The sequence below is a fragment of the Fundulus heteroclitus genome, unplaced genomic scaffold (genome assembly GCF_011125445.2).
Source record: "Fundulus heteroclitus isolate FHET01 unplaced genomic scaffold, MU-UCD_Fhet_4.1 scaffold_123, whole genome shotgun sequence".
Lineage (NCBI taxonomy): Eukaryota > Metazoa > Chordata > Actinopteri > Cyprinodontiformes > Fundulidae > Fundulus > Fundulus heteroclitus.
In genome coordinates, this window is record NW_023396535.1 from 165,028 (window position 1) to 178,431 (window position 13,404).

At 44.0% G+C, this 13,404-nt stretch overlaps 1 protein-coding gene and 1 long non-coding RNA gene across 3 annotated transcripts; both read right to left on the minus strand.

Annotated features, from left to right (window-relative positions):
* Positions 1 to 1,328: 1,328 nt before the first annotated feature.
* LOC118558330 lies at positions 1,329 to 2,093 on the minus strand. Its single transcript, XR_004928310.1, has 2 exons — positions 1,649 to 2,093; positions 1,329 to 1,449 (listed from the first exon to the last, which is right to left on the minus strand). It is a non-coding gene; the product is annotated as an uncharacterized LOC118558330 (long non-coding RNA).
* A 560-nt stretch (positions 2,094 to 2,653) lies between these two features.
* Positions 2,654 to 8,278, minus strand: LOC118558328. 2 transcript variants are annotated; one of them, XM_036128844.1, is made up of 2 exons: positions 8,110 to 8,278; positions 2,654 to 5,550 (listed from the first exon to the last, which is right to left on the minus strand). In XM_036128844.1, exon 2 carries the CDS (start codon positions 5,286 to 5,288, stop codon positions 2,904 to 2,906), a length of 2,385 nt encoding a protein of 794 aa, XP_035984737.1. In that variant the 5' UTR covers positions 5,289 to 5,550; positions 8,110 to 8,278; the 3' UTR covers positions 2,654 to 2,903. The 2 variants fall into 2 exon arrangements, with proteins under 2 accessions (XP_035984737.1, XP_035984736.1); XM_036128843.1 differs by having other exon boundaries at positions 2,654 to 5,553.
* Positions 8,279 to 13,404: the final 5,126 nt, after the last annotated feature.

Consider the following 13,404-nt stretch of genomic DNA (forward strand, 5'->3'; position numbering starts at 1 on the left):
GATGAACACATGTGATATGCAATATGCTCACAGGGAATGATGGAATATATGTGAGGAATGATTATTTGTAATTTTCATGTTTTTTTAAGTGTGGGGTACAGACTGGTTGGCAATTTTTTAATCTTATTGTACTTGTTACAAATGATAGCAAAACTATAATCTATTCTATTTGTTTTAAACTTAGTCCCAATTTTCAAACTATTCTTAAAAATATGAAGAATAATTTGATGGTTTTCCTTTGGGGTCTATTAACTATAGGTAATATGTTTGAGCGAGCCAATACTCACATGATGATGACTCTCATGGGCTGAATCTTGATCTTCTAGATAAAAAGAAACCAAATCATTATAATTATTTCCATCAACATTATTTAATGATCATATTCAACTTCTGTTTTTTTTAACCACTATCAGATGAACCACACTGTGGTTGCTATGGAAACAGCTCTTCCTTATTCTGAGAAAAGTTATTTACAGCAGAAAGATCAATGAGATAAAAATGAACATGAACACAGCTCTGTTTAGAGAAATGAACATAGAGGATGGGCAGTTTATTATAACTAACAAACACAAGTATTTAAACAGTCAGAAGTACTTGACTGTTTTAGAAATACACAGCAGTCAAAATAAAAATACATGAATAAATAAATAAATAAATGAAAACTTAAAAAAAGAGCCAGAGCAACCTGGCCAGCATCTGTGAAGGTTAGTTGCCTTTATTGGACATTTCTAAAATAATGTCACATTTGTCCAGAGACATCACGGTTTCCCAGATAGTCGAACAAGAATAGTGCAAACTAGAATGGCAACAACTGCAATACCAATCATTCTAGAAGATGACAATGACCCAGGAGCTTTATTTTAACCTACTTCACTCGAAAAACCCAGCGTAGCACAGCTTAAACATTGGTTCAAATGTAGAGGCCTCAAAATGAGTGAAAAGAAAGCAGTATTATCATTTTGATGCTCACTTGTTGAGCGGCTGAAAAAACAAGATAAAAACAGAAAAATGCATTTTGTTAGAAAAAAGCAAGGCCTTAAAATGTGACTTCATGTTCACAAAGAAACCCAAGAAGCTGCAACAACTGACTCACAAAAGTTGCAAGTGGCTTTAGGGACAAACAATTGGTGAACAACTCAGATCTTTACATAAATAGAATATAATCAAGGAGGATTAAATAATTAGAAAAAAGACTAAGTAGTGAAATGACTGACTCCGGATTGGTTCTTTTAGACCTACTGTAGTGGAGGTTCCACGTTTTAAACTTGAGGCTGGTGAAGAATTTACACTCGCCACTGTGTGTCGATCAGGACAAACTGAGGAGGGGATTTTCTGGTTTGAGTCTCTCTTTAATTGCAGTTCAGCAGCAATACAAACATGCAGTATGAGGTAGGCTTGGAGATGGAGAGGTAGGTAGGGTATTGGTACGATTGGGTATGTGTGTGTGGTCTAAACATAACAGAAATAAGCCCACATTAAGTCACCTCATACATTGAACAAATGCTACAACCGAAAGCTAGCAGGCTTACTCACATGGAGTAATTAAAAGTTGCAATAAACCGGCAACTCGTACACTACAACATCAGCATGTAATACAGACCGAACTACAAAGTAAACTGCCTTAATACATTCAACAACAAGCACTTACATTCAGTCAGGAACGCACATAGACCCCAACCGGAGCCGTCAGCAGCAGCTGCACGTCTCCTCCCTCAGAGCTACAGTGCTTCTGCAGCTGCTGCATGTACTATTCGAACTCGCCACCGGGTGGCGCACCTCCCCTTCCCAAACTAAAGTAATAAACACTAGAGCCTTTGTAACAGCCGCCCCCAAATGTATGAAGTACATTTGTTTCAAACAAAGGCGATGAACTAAGTCTTTGATGATGAATCATGGCCGCCGGCCTCTTCGGGTGTTGCCGGAAGAACAATCATCCTCGCTACCGGTCGAGTATAAACTCGATCTTTAACTCGAACATCTGCTGACCTGATGTGGCCGTCAGCGCTGGGGTGAACTTTAGTCACTCGTCCAACTGGCCAAAGGGCTCTGGGAAGTTGAGGATCCATGAGCATGACCACAGCATTTTCGCTCAGGTCAGGTGGGGTGGTCTGCCACTTCTGTCTGACATGTAAATTGGGAAGGTATTCCCTGACGAATCTGGACCAGAACTGATCGGCCAACGCCTGGGAGTGCCGCCAGCGGCGTCTGCTGGGAAGTTCAGTTGCAGGGTACGCAACCTGAGGCAGCGACCCATCCGGCCGCCCCATCAACAGGTGGTTTGGTGTCACTGGGTCTGGATCAGCGATGCTGGAGGAAACGTAACCTAATGGCTTTGAATTCAGAATTCCCTCCACCTCCACAAGAACTGTCCTCAGCACCTCCTCGGGCAACGGTTGAGCCCCGACGGTGGCATACAGAGCCGTTTTCACCGAGCGTATTTCTCTTTCCCACACTCCGCCGAAATGAGGGGCGCCAGGGGGATTAAACTTGAAAGCAATCTTTTGCTTGGCGAGGGCCTGCTGTAGGTCCGGAGACATCTTTGCCATGGCTTGAAGTAACTCTCGTTCCGCTCCACAGAAGTTAGTTCCTCGATCTGAGAGGATTTCCGAGGGCGTACCCCGACGGGCTATAAGTCTTCTTAAGGCCATGAGGAAGGAGTCAACATCAAGGTGGGTGAGGATATCAAGATGGACTGCCCTGGTAGTTAAACACTTAAAGATGATACCCCATCGTTTCTCGTTGCGCCTCCCAATTCTGACCTGAAATGGACCGAAACAGTCTGTCCCTGTGGAGTAAAAAGCAGGTTTGAAGAGGCGGAGACGCGCAGCGGGCAAATCAGCCATCTGAGGAACGGTAGGATTGGCCTTCCAACGTCTGCAGTCAGAGCATCGGGACTGATACCGTCAAACCGCTTCTCTTCCTCGCAGTATCCAGAAGTTCCGACGTATGTCCGCAAACAATCGCTCAGGGCCTGGATGACACAAACGTCGATCGTAATCCTGTATTAACAGTCTGGTGAATGGGTGGTTCGGATCTAGAACGATGGGATGCACCGCTCCCAGCTCCAGGTCCTTCGCGTATCTCAGCCGACCCCCTACTCTGATTTCTCCGTCTTCATCCAACTGGGGAGCTAAGGCACGCAACCTACTGTTGTTAGCAACCGGCTTGCCAGAACTCAGACACCTGATCTCTTCGGGAAAGCTATCGTGTTGTATCCTCTTGACAAGGTGTCTCTCCGCTTTGCGATAGTCCTCCGCACTCAGGTGTCCATCTTTGCCATCCGCCGTATGCAGAGTCTGGGCCGTGGACTCAAGCAATTCCTGCCAGTCCTTATAGGTTTCAGGGTCGGCGTTCGAGGAGGTAATCGTTGAAGTTAAACCACAAAAGACTGATTTCCGCAGCTCCGTGTGTTCCTCTTCCAGTGGGGTGGCTGGATCGGTAGGCCAGCAATCTGAAGTCTGGAGTAGAAAGGGGGGTCCTTGGTTCCACCGGTTCGGCTCAGACAGATCCTTTAGGGTCTTACCCCGAGTGATGTCGTCAGCCGGATTTCTGGCTGAATCGACATAACGCCAGGACTTCAAGTCAGTTAACTCTTGAATTTCGGCCACTCGGGTGCCCACAAATACTTTATAGCGACAGGAGTCTGCAAGGATCCATCTTAACACTGTGGTGGAATCTGTCCACAAGGTTGTAGTGTCGATCTTCAGGGTAAGCTCTGCGTTCAACAGCTTAGCTAGTTGGGCTCCTGTCAGGGCTGCAGAAAGCTCCAACCGGGGTATGGACAATTGTCGCCTGGGTGCCACCCGTGAGCGAGCGAGGATAAAGGATAGGTGTACTTGACCTTGACTATCCTCAGACCTGAGGTACGCCACCGACCCATAAACCTGTTCCGAAGCATCACAGAATATGTGTACTTGTCTGTTGATGATTGAAGCATCATCAGCTGCCTGTGTGTAATGTCTGGGTAAGGTAACTTGGGGAAGTAGTTGAAGTTCACTTTCCCACTGTGCCCACAGCTGCTGGACATCCAGAGGGAGCAGAGGGTCATCCCAATCCCGCCGCTTCTCCCACAGCTGACGAACCATCACCTTAGCACGGGTCGTGTATGGCAAGATGTAACCCAGGGGATCGTACTGGGAGGCGAGAACCTTGTAGATGTTCCTCATGGTCAATGTCCCATAACTGAGGGGACGGTGTTTGTAACCGATGAGGTCCTTTTGAGGGTTCCAACTAAGTCCAAGTGTGCTTTCCGATGGATCGTGCTTGTCTTGTGCCAGCCAGAGCTCTGTCGCAGGGGAACGGGCCTCACTTGGTAAGTGACTGATCACCTCCGTTGCGTTACTTGACCATTGACGAAGGTCAAATCCTGCGGAGAGGAGCAACGCCCGGAGCTTATCCACCAAGGCTCTGGCTGTCTCCACAGATGCTAAGCTTTGTAGCCAGTTGTCGACGTAGAAACACCGCTCCACCGAAAACCGCACATCCTCTCCCTCCTGACTGTGGTCAGTGACGTGACGCTGGAGGGCATATGTCGCACAACAGGGGCTACAGGTGGTGCCAAAGGGAAGCACCTGCCATTCATAAATGTCTGGTGGTCGGTCTTTAGCCTGATCCCGCCACAAGAACCTCAAAAGGGGTCTATCTTCTGGGAGGAGGCGAACTTGGTGGAACATCCCTTTTATATCGCTGCTGATGGCGACGGCATGTTCCCGGAACCGAATCAACACCCCCAGAAGTGATGCACTGAGGGTAGGTCCAGGTAGTAGGAAGTCGTTGAGGTTGAGGCCTTGGTACTGGTGAGAGCAATTGAACACCAGCCTGTTCTTGTGGTTATGGCTCACCATATGATGAGGAATGAGCCACGACTCCCCATCAGATGTAGTGTCTTGGGGGTCCAACTTCGCCACACTACCAGCCTGGACCAGCTTCCGAATCTCCTCCTGATATGTGTTAGCCATCGTTGGGTTCTTACTCAATCTTTTCTCATTGCTCCTCAAGTTGAACATCACTGATTCGGGAGAGGCTTTAAGAACAGGCATATTTTTCTTCCGTAGCAGTGGTGTAGCGTAACGAAGAATCCCATCCACGCACACCCGTTCCGTTCTCTTCTCCAACAGGTCCACAGCTTCTTGATCCAGCTTGGAACGAGCCACTGTCTTTTCGTTCTGGTAGGGAAGAACATCAGTCTGCCAGAGTTTCTCCACATTCTTCAGTAGGTCCGTATTAGCGTGGTAAACAGATGTAAACAAACACTGGGCGTGTTGGAGACCACTGCCCTCTGATCTCATCGGTCCTTGGAGAGCCCATCCGAGCCTGGTTCTGACTGCTGCTGGTGCACCCGGTGGACCCAACCTAACTGGCTCAATGGGGGTAATGAGGTGAGGGTTGTCTGTACCAATGAGGATCAGAGGCTGTGCATTCTTAAAAGCATGTAGAGGCAGATCGGACAAATACCTGAACTGCTTCTGGAGTCTGTCAATTGGGTAGGACTGTTCTGCTAGGACCAGACGATCGGCGGTGAAGGCTCCATTCACCGTGAAGCGGCTGCGACTGCTGAAGGAAGGAGATATGTGGAAAGAGACTGAAGCGCCTTTCAAAATTTGAATATCCTGCCTTATGGTTCTTAAATGCAGAGTCTCTGGGGTTCCCTGTAGACCAAGCTTGTGAGCAGCAGGGGGCAGGAGCATGGTGCGCTCAGAACCATCATCGAGAATGGCATATGTTTTGAGACTCTGATTTCCATGATGCAAAGTGACTTGGACCACCTTCAATAAGACTCTGCCGCCCTCTAGTGGTCGATCCAGGTACAGCATATCAGTGGCGGTACTGATGAGGCAACTCTCCTCTTTAGTTGTCTCCTTCTTATCTCTGGTGTTCACATCATGAAGCACCTGAAGGTGTCTCCCCTGACACAGGTTACAGGGTTTTCGAAGATCACATTGGGCTGCATGATGAGATCTTGCACAGCGCCAGCACCTATCGTGGTCCTTTATCCACTGCGACATTTGGTCCTTGGACAACTTCTGAATGTCCGCACATTGGCTGAGATAATGATGAGTACTTCCACAGTATGGGCAATAACGGTTTGATTTAATGCCTTTGTTCCCCGAAGTCCTGGGAATGGAACCGTCTTTGGTTCCATGCAGCACCGTCGTGACTCTCTTCTTCCGAGTTCCTAATTTGTCTTTATTTCCTGTTCCAGAATCATAATTGTCTGAATTATGACACCAGGTTTCATACTGAAGCCATTCAGCAAAATCCACTAAAGTGTAGACTGCATTGGGATGGTGGAACATGGCTCGACGGAAGTCTGCACGCCGCTCTGCAGGTAATTTACTCAGCAAGCGGGCCACATGAGATCCACATCTCAGCTCGGCGTCACCCTCTGGTCCCAAGGTTCTGAGTAACCCAACCAGCGACTGAACTTCGAGGGCAAACCTCTCAAATGCTGCTGAGTCACCTCGGCGGACGTCTGGCGCATCCATTACCCCAGCAATCCTATTCAATGCCATCTGGTGCGGCTGGCCAAACTTTTCACTTAGAGCCTCCATCGTGTCTGAGTATGGGGTGGCGGAGTTCAGATAAGAATCTGCTATGAGTTTGGCTTCCTCGAGTTTGAGGTGGTCCACCAGGATCTGATACTTGAACAGCTCTGTTCCATTAGGTGGTAATAGATTAGTCAGAGCTATCTTCAACCGAGCAAAGTCACTGGGGTCTCGTCTAGCGAAGTAGGGAATACTCGGCCTAGGTCCTCGATAGGTTTGTTCCGTGAGAACTGGCAACGTTGAAGGGGGGTGCAAACTCGTTCGATCCCAGCCTCTTGCCTTCGACGATGCCCGAAGATCTGTCGGCATCTTCTCTCGTGGCGTGGCGGGTCTACAGAACCGTGGCTTTCTGGCTTGTGCTGCCGTGCTCTGATCCTTTATGAGCTGTAAATCACTCATCAGCTTTTCCAACATGATCGAGACGGGCTGTGCTGATGGAGAACATTCAGCCTCCTCTTCTGTCTCGGGCCACGGGGGAGGATCAGGCCATTCCTCCTCCTCTTCCTCTCCATTTCCCCGCCATGTCGAAGGGGGTGGCGGTGCATATATTGGTGGTGGGATTTCGAACTGTTGCTGGAACGTAGCTGTGCTCTGTGTAGAATATCCCAGCCTCCTCCTCATTTCTTCCTTTAATTCTCTGAGTTCGGCCAACTCCGAACGTACTGCTTCTTTAGACCGTTCATATTCGGCTCCCTGCCTCCTTAACATCTCCAGCTCTGAGCGGTATGGTGAGAAGGTCGGCGTCAACTGCCTGTGATGCGATGATAGTGCAGAATAATCTTTGCTGTCCTCTTCTGCCACGCTCTTCCGCCGTTGTGGTTCGGTAATCGTCTGTTCTGGGGAACCAACCCACTCATCTACCGTAATTTCCCACTGACTACTGGGCCATCCGGCTTTAATAGATGGGGGGGTGAGGGGTGTCATCTTGGCAGCTCCCTCCTCTGGCGGCGAATACAAGCTATCATCACATCTCGTCTCAGCTCGTACTCCTCGATAATCAAATAGAGGCTGAAACCAGTGTCCCATCTCGCTGGTTTCATAATCCTTTAAGTATGAAGGTGGGCGGGTTTGCCGCTTCGGTCTAACTGCTGCATCACGGCTGAACTGCATGCTGAAACAGGGGTAAGTGTCCCAATCCGGCTCGAAGGACCAAATTGTAGTGGAGGTTCCACGTTTTAAACTTGAGGCTGGTGAAGAATTTACACTCGCCACTGTGTGTCGATCAGGACAAACTGAGGAGGGGATTTTCTGGTTTGAGTCTCTCTTTAATTGCAGTTCAGCAGCAATACAAACATGCAGTATGAGGTAGGCTTGGAGATGGAGAGGTAGGTAGGGTATTGGTACGATTGGGTATGTGTGTGTGGTCTAAACATAACAGAAATAAGCCCACATTAAGTCACCTCATACATTGAACAAATGCTACAACCGAAAGCTAGCAGGCTTACTCACATGGAGTAATTAAAAGTTGCAATAAACCGGCAACTCGTACACTACAACATCAGCATGTAATACAGACCGAACTACAAAGTAAACTGCCTTAATACATTCAACAACAAGCACTTACATTCAGTCAGGAACGCACATAGACCCCAACCGGAGCCGTCAGCAGCAGCTGCACGTCTCCTCCCTCAGAGCTACAGTGCTTCTGCAGCTGCTGCATGTACTATTCGAACTCGCCACCGGGTGGCGCACCTCCCCTTCCCAAACTAAAGTAATAAACACTAGAGCCTTTGTAACACCTACTGTTCATTACATGTGAAGTATGTTCTACTGAACAAATACGTTAGTAAGGCTGGATCTCTGATAGAGATTCTGGTCCTGGACCCAAGGGCCTAATCCGACTTGGGAACCATGTAAGGGCTGCGAAACTAGTAGCGTCAATGGAGTCTGTGCCTTACATATTTTAGAACATATGGTAGGAGAAAAAGTGGGTGAGAGGACACTTTTATTTTAATTCTGGTGATTATTGCAGGACAGTTTCTACATAAGGGGAGAAATGAACCAACAGCCCACCAACAGACAAATAAATCTTTGTGGGCTCATGAACACAAACCTAGTGTCCGACAGTTTTTTTGTCTTTTAATTTTGCTGATTTATACCAGTTTTGGTTCTGGTGAGCTTCAATGTGGTTCTGATTCAGCTAGCAGGATGATGCTGCTCGTAGCTTTGGTTTTGGGTAGCTGCTCTCCACACATGTATATTTGCACTTTTTGAAAAATGTATCACTGTAATCATCCAGTTAAAGGTTGCAGCTGATTATCTTCTTGGACACAGCCCAGACTCTATGATTAAATAATTATCTGTAGCTTCAGCAATGGATGCAACAAAGAGCCCAATCATAAGAAGCTGTTCTAAACCACATTAGCTGCCCATACTGAGAGCTATTTTTCACCCTCCATCCTCTAAAGATGTTTTTAGTGTAATGTTGGTCCAATGGTAACTGTTGCTGTGCTGCAGCTTGAACAGATCCTGACTTTGACTTCCACTTGAACTGGACCCCCCTGAAACCTGGCTGGCCCTCCCATATGAGCCAACCAGGAGGGAGGGCCAATCTAACCCCCAAGAAGGGTTGAAGAAGATGAGAGAGAGAGAATGGAGTCTAAAAGAAATATTAGGAACAGATGAGGATAGGAGGAAAACAGTAATATAAATAAAGCATTGTTTTTATTTTTCCAAAATACAAAACTAAAACATAGAATATAGTAGGTGGATGCTATAGTTAAACACTGATGTGCAGCAAATCTAGTACCTGTTGTGGTGCTGTGATCCTTTTTAACTCTGGTTTTCCTGGGTTTGATAAAAACAGCAGCAAGAACCACCAGCAGCAGGAGAACACAGATCACTGCTCCAAGGATGATGATGGTTCTGTTGGCAGGAACTCCTGTTAAGAGACAGAGAACATGACAGAGAACATGCAATGCAGAAGGTATAACAAATCTGAATGAAAACAAAAATATTGACAGATATCACTCGACTTCAAGAAACAAATTATTTTTAGGCTTATAACCAGCAGATGTTCAGTGAATATATTGCAGACTAAAAGCTTACAGGAAGTAAGAAAGATGTAAGAAGTAAAAAGGCTACAAGTTTATTTAAGGAACCTTTACTACTACAAAATAAATATCACTCTATGAAAGTAATATAATTAATTGTTTTATCTATTAATAAAACAACAGATCTGGCTCCAGTCCAGGCTTCACTCAGATGATAACAACACATCATGATCTAAACAGCCAACTCCATGCAGGGACTTCAGGGTTAAGAAGGACTGATATCAGCAGGTATAAAAGTCAATGAGTTTAGATTACTCACTGCTCATCATGTTTAAATACACATCTGTGTCAAAGCGTCCTCCATCCCAAAGCTGACAGGTGTAACGTCCAGCATCCTCAGCAGTGATGTTGTTGATGATCAGAGAGCATTTATTGTCCAACCTCAGCCTGGCAGCTCGAGCTGAACTCTGAACTTTTCCTCCATGAACTTCATGTTGACGCTCCATGTTTTCAGCTCTCGTATAAAACCAGTCAACAGCGGAGCATGAGAGAGATGATGAAGGTCTTTTACAGGACAGAACAGCATCATCTCCAGCTCTGTGGTAGATATGGACTCCTTCTCCCCTGATAACTGCAGAGAAAGAATGTTTTATACAACATTTAGCTGTTAATAATATTAGTCTCTGTGCTTTTCTGACAGTTTTCACCTAAAGTATGAAATCTGTTTAAAAATAAACAATAAAAAATCAGTTAATCAGTATCAGTAAAATGATAAAAAACTTTTTTACAAGAATATTTCAATAAAATAATGTATTATAGGTCATAATTTGTAACCAAACTACAGAAATCAAGATCTAATTCCAGTTTGACCATTTTATGTCCTTTTCTCATTCGTTGAGAGTTTTCTTCAGATCTGATGATATTGATTTTATTTCATTCTAATGGTTTAATTACTGGTTACACATTTTACTGGAAACCAACATCAGTTATAATCAGTTTAGAAGGAAAATGTGTCAAATTATCCTGAAATTTATTCACAGGAACAGGTCACATGTACAAAAAAATAACTTTTAAGATGACCATAAAAATGTGTTAGTGTGAAGTATTACTTGTAATAAAACCTCAGTTTATGCTGAAGAACTGGCTGATTTAGTGGCCTTTAATTTTAATCTTTAATATTATCTAATCTGGGCACTGACTGAACACATAACCCACAGTAAATAAAGGAAAAGCCACAAGGCTGAATTATTATCAGTTTTAAATCTGCTCTCAGACACGTTTTCATGTCTTTACTTCCATAAATCTCACTTAGTAGCCTACCGCTGTATGAAAAGACTGGCTTTGATTCATGGAGCTACAACCTTTGTCCTCTTTGCTTTCATGCAGGAAGTTTCAGTGTTTCTGAGCTACAGCAGATAATAAAAGAAGGTTTAAAACTATTTATATACAAGACAAAACAATCACAAAAAATTCAAGTAATTTTTGCGTTTTATCTAATTTCCTCAATAAATAAAATACATCCTACCTTCAAACTCAGGTGTGTAGTGAGCTTCTATCTTCACTTTTTTTCCCTCAACAAACTGGCAGGTGTATCTTCTGTTGTTGCTGATCTGAAGCTTCACAGTGAGATTAGAATAACAGTCAGTCTGTCCTCCAGACTTGAACCCAACACCTTCACCAAGCAGCTCACTTCCTGTCTCATCCACCCAGAGGAGGCTCTTCTCTGGACAAGGACCCAACTCACTGTCTCTGACCAGAGAACACTGTAATGTGAAATCTCCACCCTTTGTTGGATCAGTTGGAGAAGGAGAAACTAAAAGAAAGTGAAAACTTTTCTCAGTCTAAAAGATTAAGAAGAAACTTTCTCTAAAATGAGAAATTAAAAAAATGCGGCTTTATCCAATGTTGTGAAAAACAGAATAGGAAAAAGCTACAAAAAATCCTTAATGAACTTCAGATGTTTACATGTTACTTTGTGATCTGCACTAATATTGCAGCTCTGAGCAGTTATTAACTAGAATTATGGATTAAAACAAAAGTTTTGCCCCGCCTTTAGCTCATTCAGGAAGCAGCAGACACCCAACAAAGGTCATTCAACAAAAACACAGTTGGGGGCAGAAATAACATTAAAAACACATTGAGTTTCATTTGATCATTGTTTGATATAAAAAAATCAATTCAACTTATTAACTTTTTAAATATCATATATCTGACTGTAAAGTCAAACTAAGTGTGGACTGATGTGTGGTTGAAGCATCACACAGCGCTGAATAAATGATTCATTCTCACTCTGACAGAACAACATTTTAACTTCTGACTGCATCAGATATTCATCAGAACTGCTGATGTCAGAAACATCTGTCCAACACAAGTATTTCACAAAGTTAATCAGAAGGAAAGAGTCTGACAGCGTCAGATCCTTCAAGTCTACAAACTCACTGGTTAAAACACTCAGATGTACATCGCCATCTAAGTCGGTTCCTGAACCAAATCGACAGCTGTACCATCCAGCATCCTCAGCAGTGATGTTGTTGATGATCAGAGAGCATTTACTGTCCACATTTAACCTGGCAGCTCGAGGTGATCTCTGATCAACTTTTCCATCCTTAACCATCAACAGATATTTAAATCCTGGATATCTGATGTAAAACCATTCAACAATGGAGCATGAGGAAGAAGATGAAGAATTGTTACAAGGTAGAACGACATCATCTCCAGATCTGTGATAGAGATAAAGGTCTCCTCCTCTGGTGCCTGCAGCAGAGACAAAGACACATTAAAGTTTTACACACTTCATCCTTCACAAACACAATCATGAAGGTGAAACAATATACATGGTGTCATTTAATTATTTTACATAGTGTTTGATTTATTATGTTAATTTCATTATATAAAACCTTGGAAAAAAGCTATTCAGGACATCATCATGTAAATAATTAGGATTTTATGTTTGAGATAAAATAAAAAAAATGTTGAATCCAAATTTTATAAACATGTTTTTATATATTTGATCAAAACCTGATTGACTAATAAATGCTACACACATGAACTTCTCCAAATACTAAATGTTAATTCTCATATCTCTATAAAACATCACAGTAAACCAAAGTGTCCTTTAATCTGTCTCAGCCTCATTAGAAAGAAAACAGATCTTTACCTTCAAACTGAAGCACAACGATCAGAACCAGTTCCAGAACCAACATCTCCTGTCCTTCTATCAGCTGCTGAACACTGAGAGACTTTTCTCTGCTGCACATCTGAAAGAACTGATGTTATTTCCTCTTTTCTGCTGAATTAATGTATGATAAGATCTTCACACCCATCAACTGTTCTGTCATTTTCTCTCATCACACTTGTATGATTTTCTTAGAAACTGACAGAAAACCACAAACAGAACAAACTAGATTCACAAAGTTTAGTCAGAAAAAAAGCATTTAAACTACATTTAATTCATTTACATTGTAACACTCAGATCAACTAAAGTGATCCATGTTTCAGCTGAAGGGTCTGATTGTGAAGAACATAAAACAGTTTTATTTATAGTTTATATTTTTATGTTCAACATGATGTAATTTCCTCAGCATGAGCCGTCAAAGAGGAACTGTGACGTCTGCTAATGAGCTGCAGTCAGTCCACTAACAGCCAGCAGCTCTGAGACTCTGCAGACAGAGCAGTTAAACCGAGTCAGAACAGAATCCAAACAGGTCAAAATGGACCCCTGACAGCAGAGGGGTCAGACTCAGGCCTGCAGGCAAAATATGACCATGAGATAATTTACAGGGTCTATTAGAGCCGATCCACTGGTGGAAAAACCATTCACAGCTTTTACTACAAGTCCCAGAATGCTCTGCTGGTGAGCTGAACGA

What these genes read in the sequence shown, in the direction of transcription:
- LOC118558328 (XM_036128844.1), bottom strand. Translation starts at nt 5,288, where the DNA reads ATGAGATCAGAGGGCAGTGGTCTCCAACACGCCCAGTGTTTGTTTACA.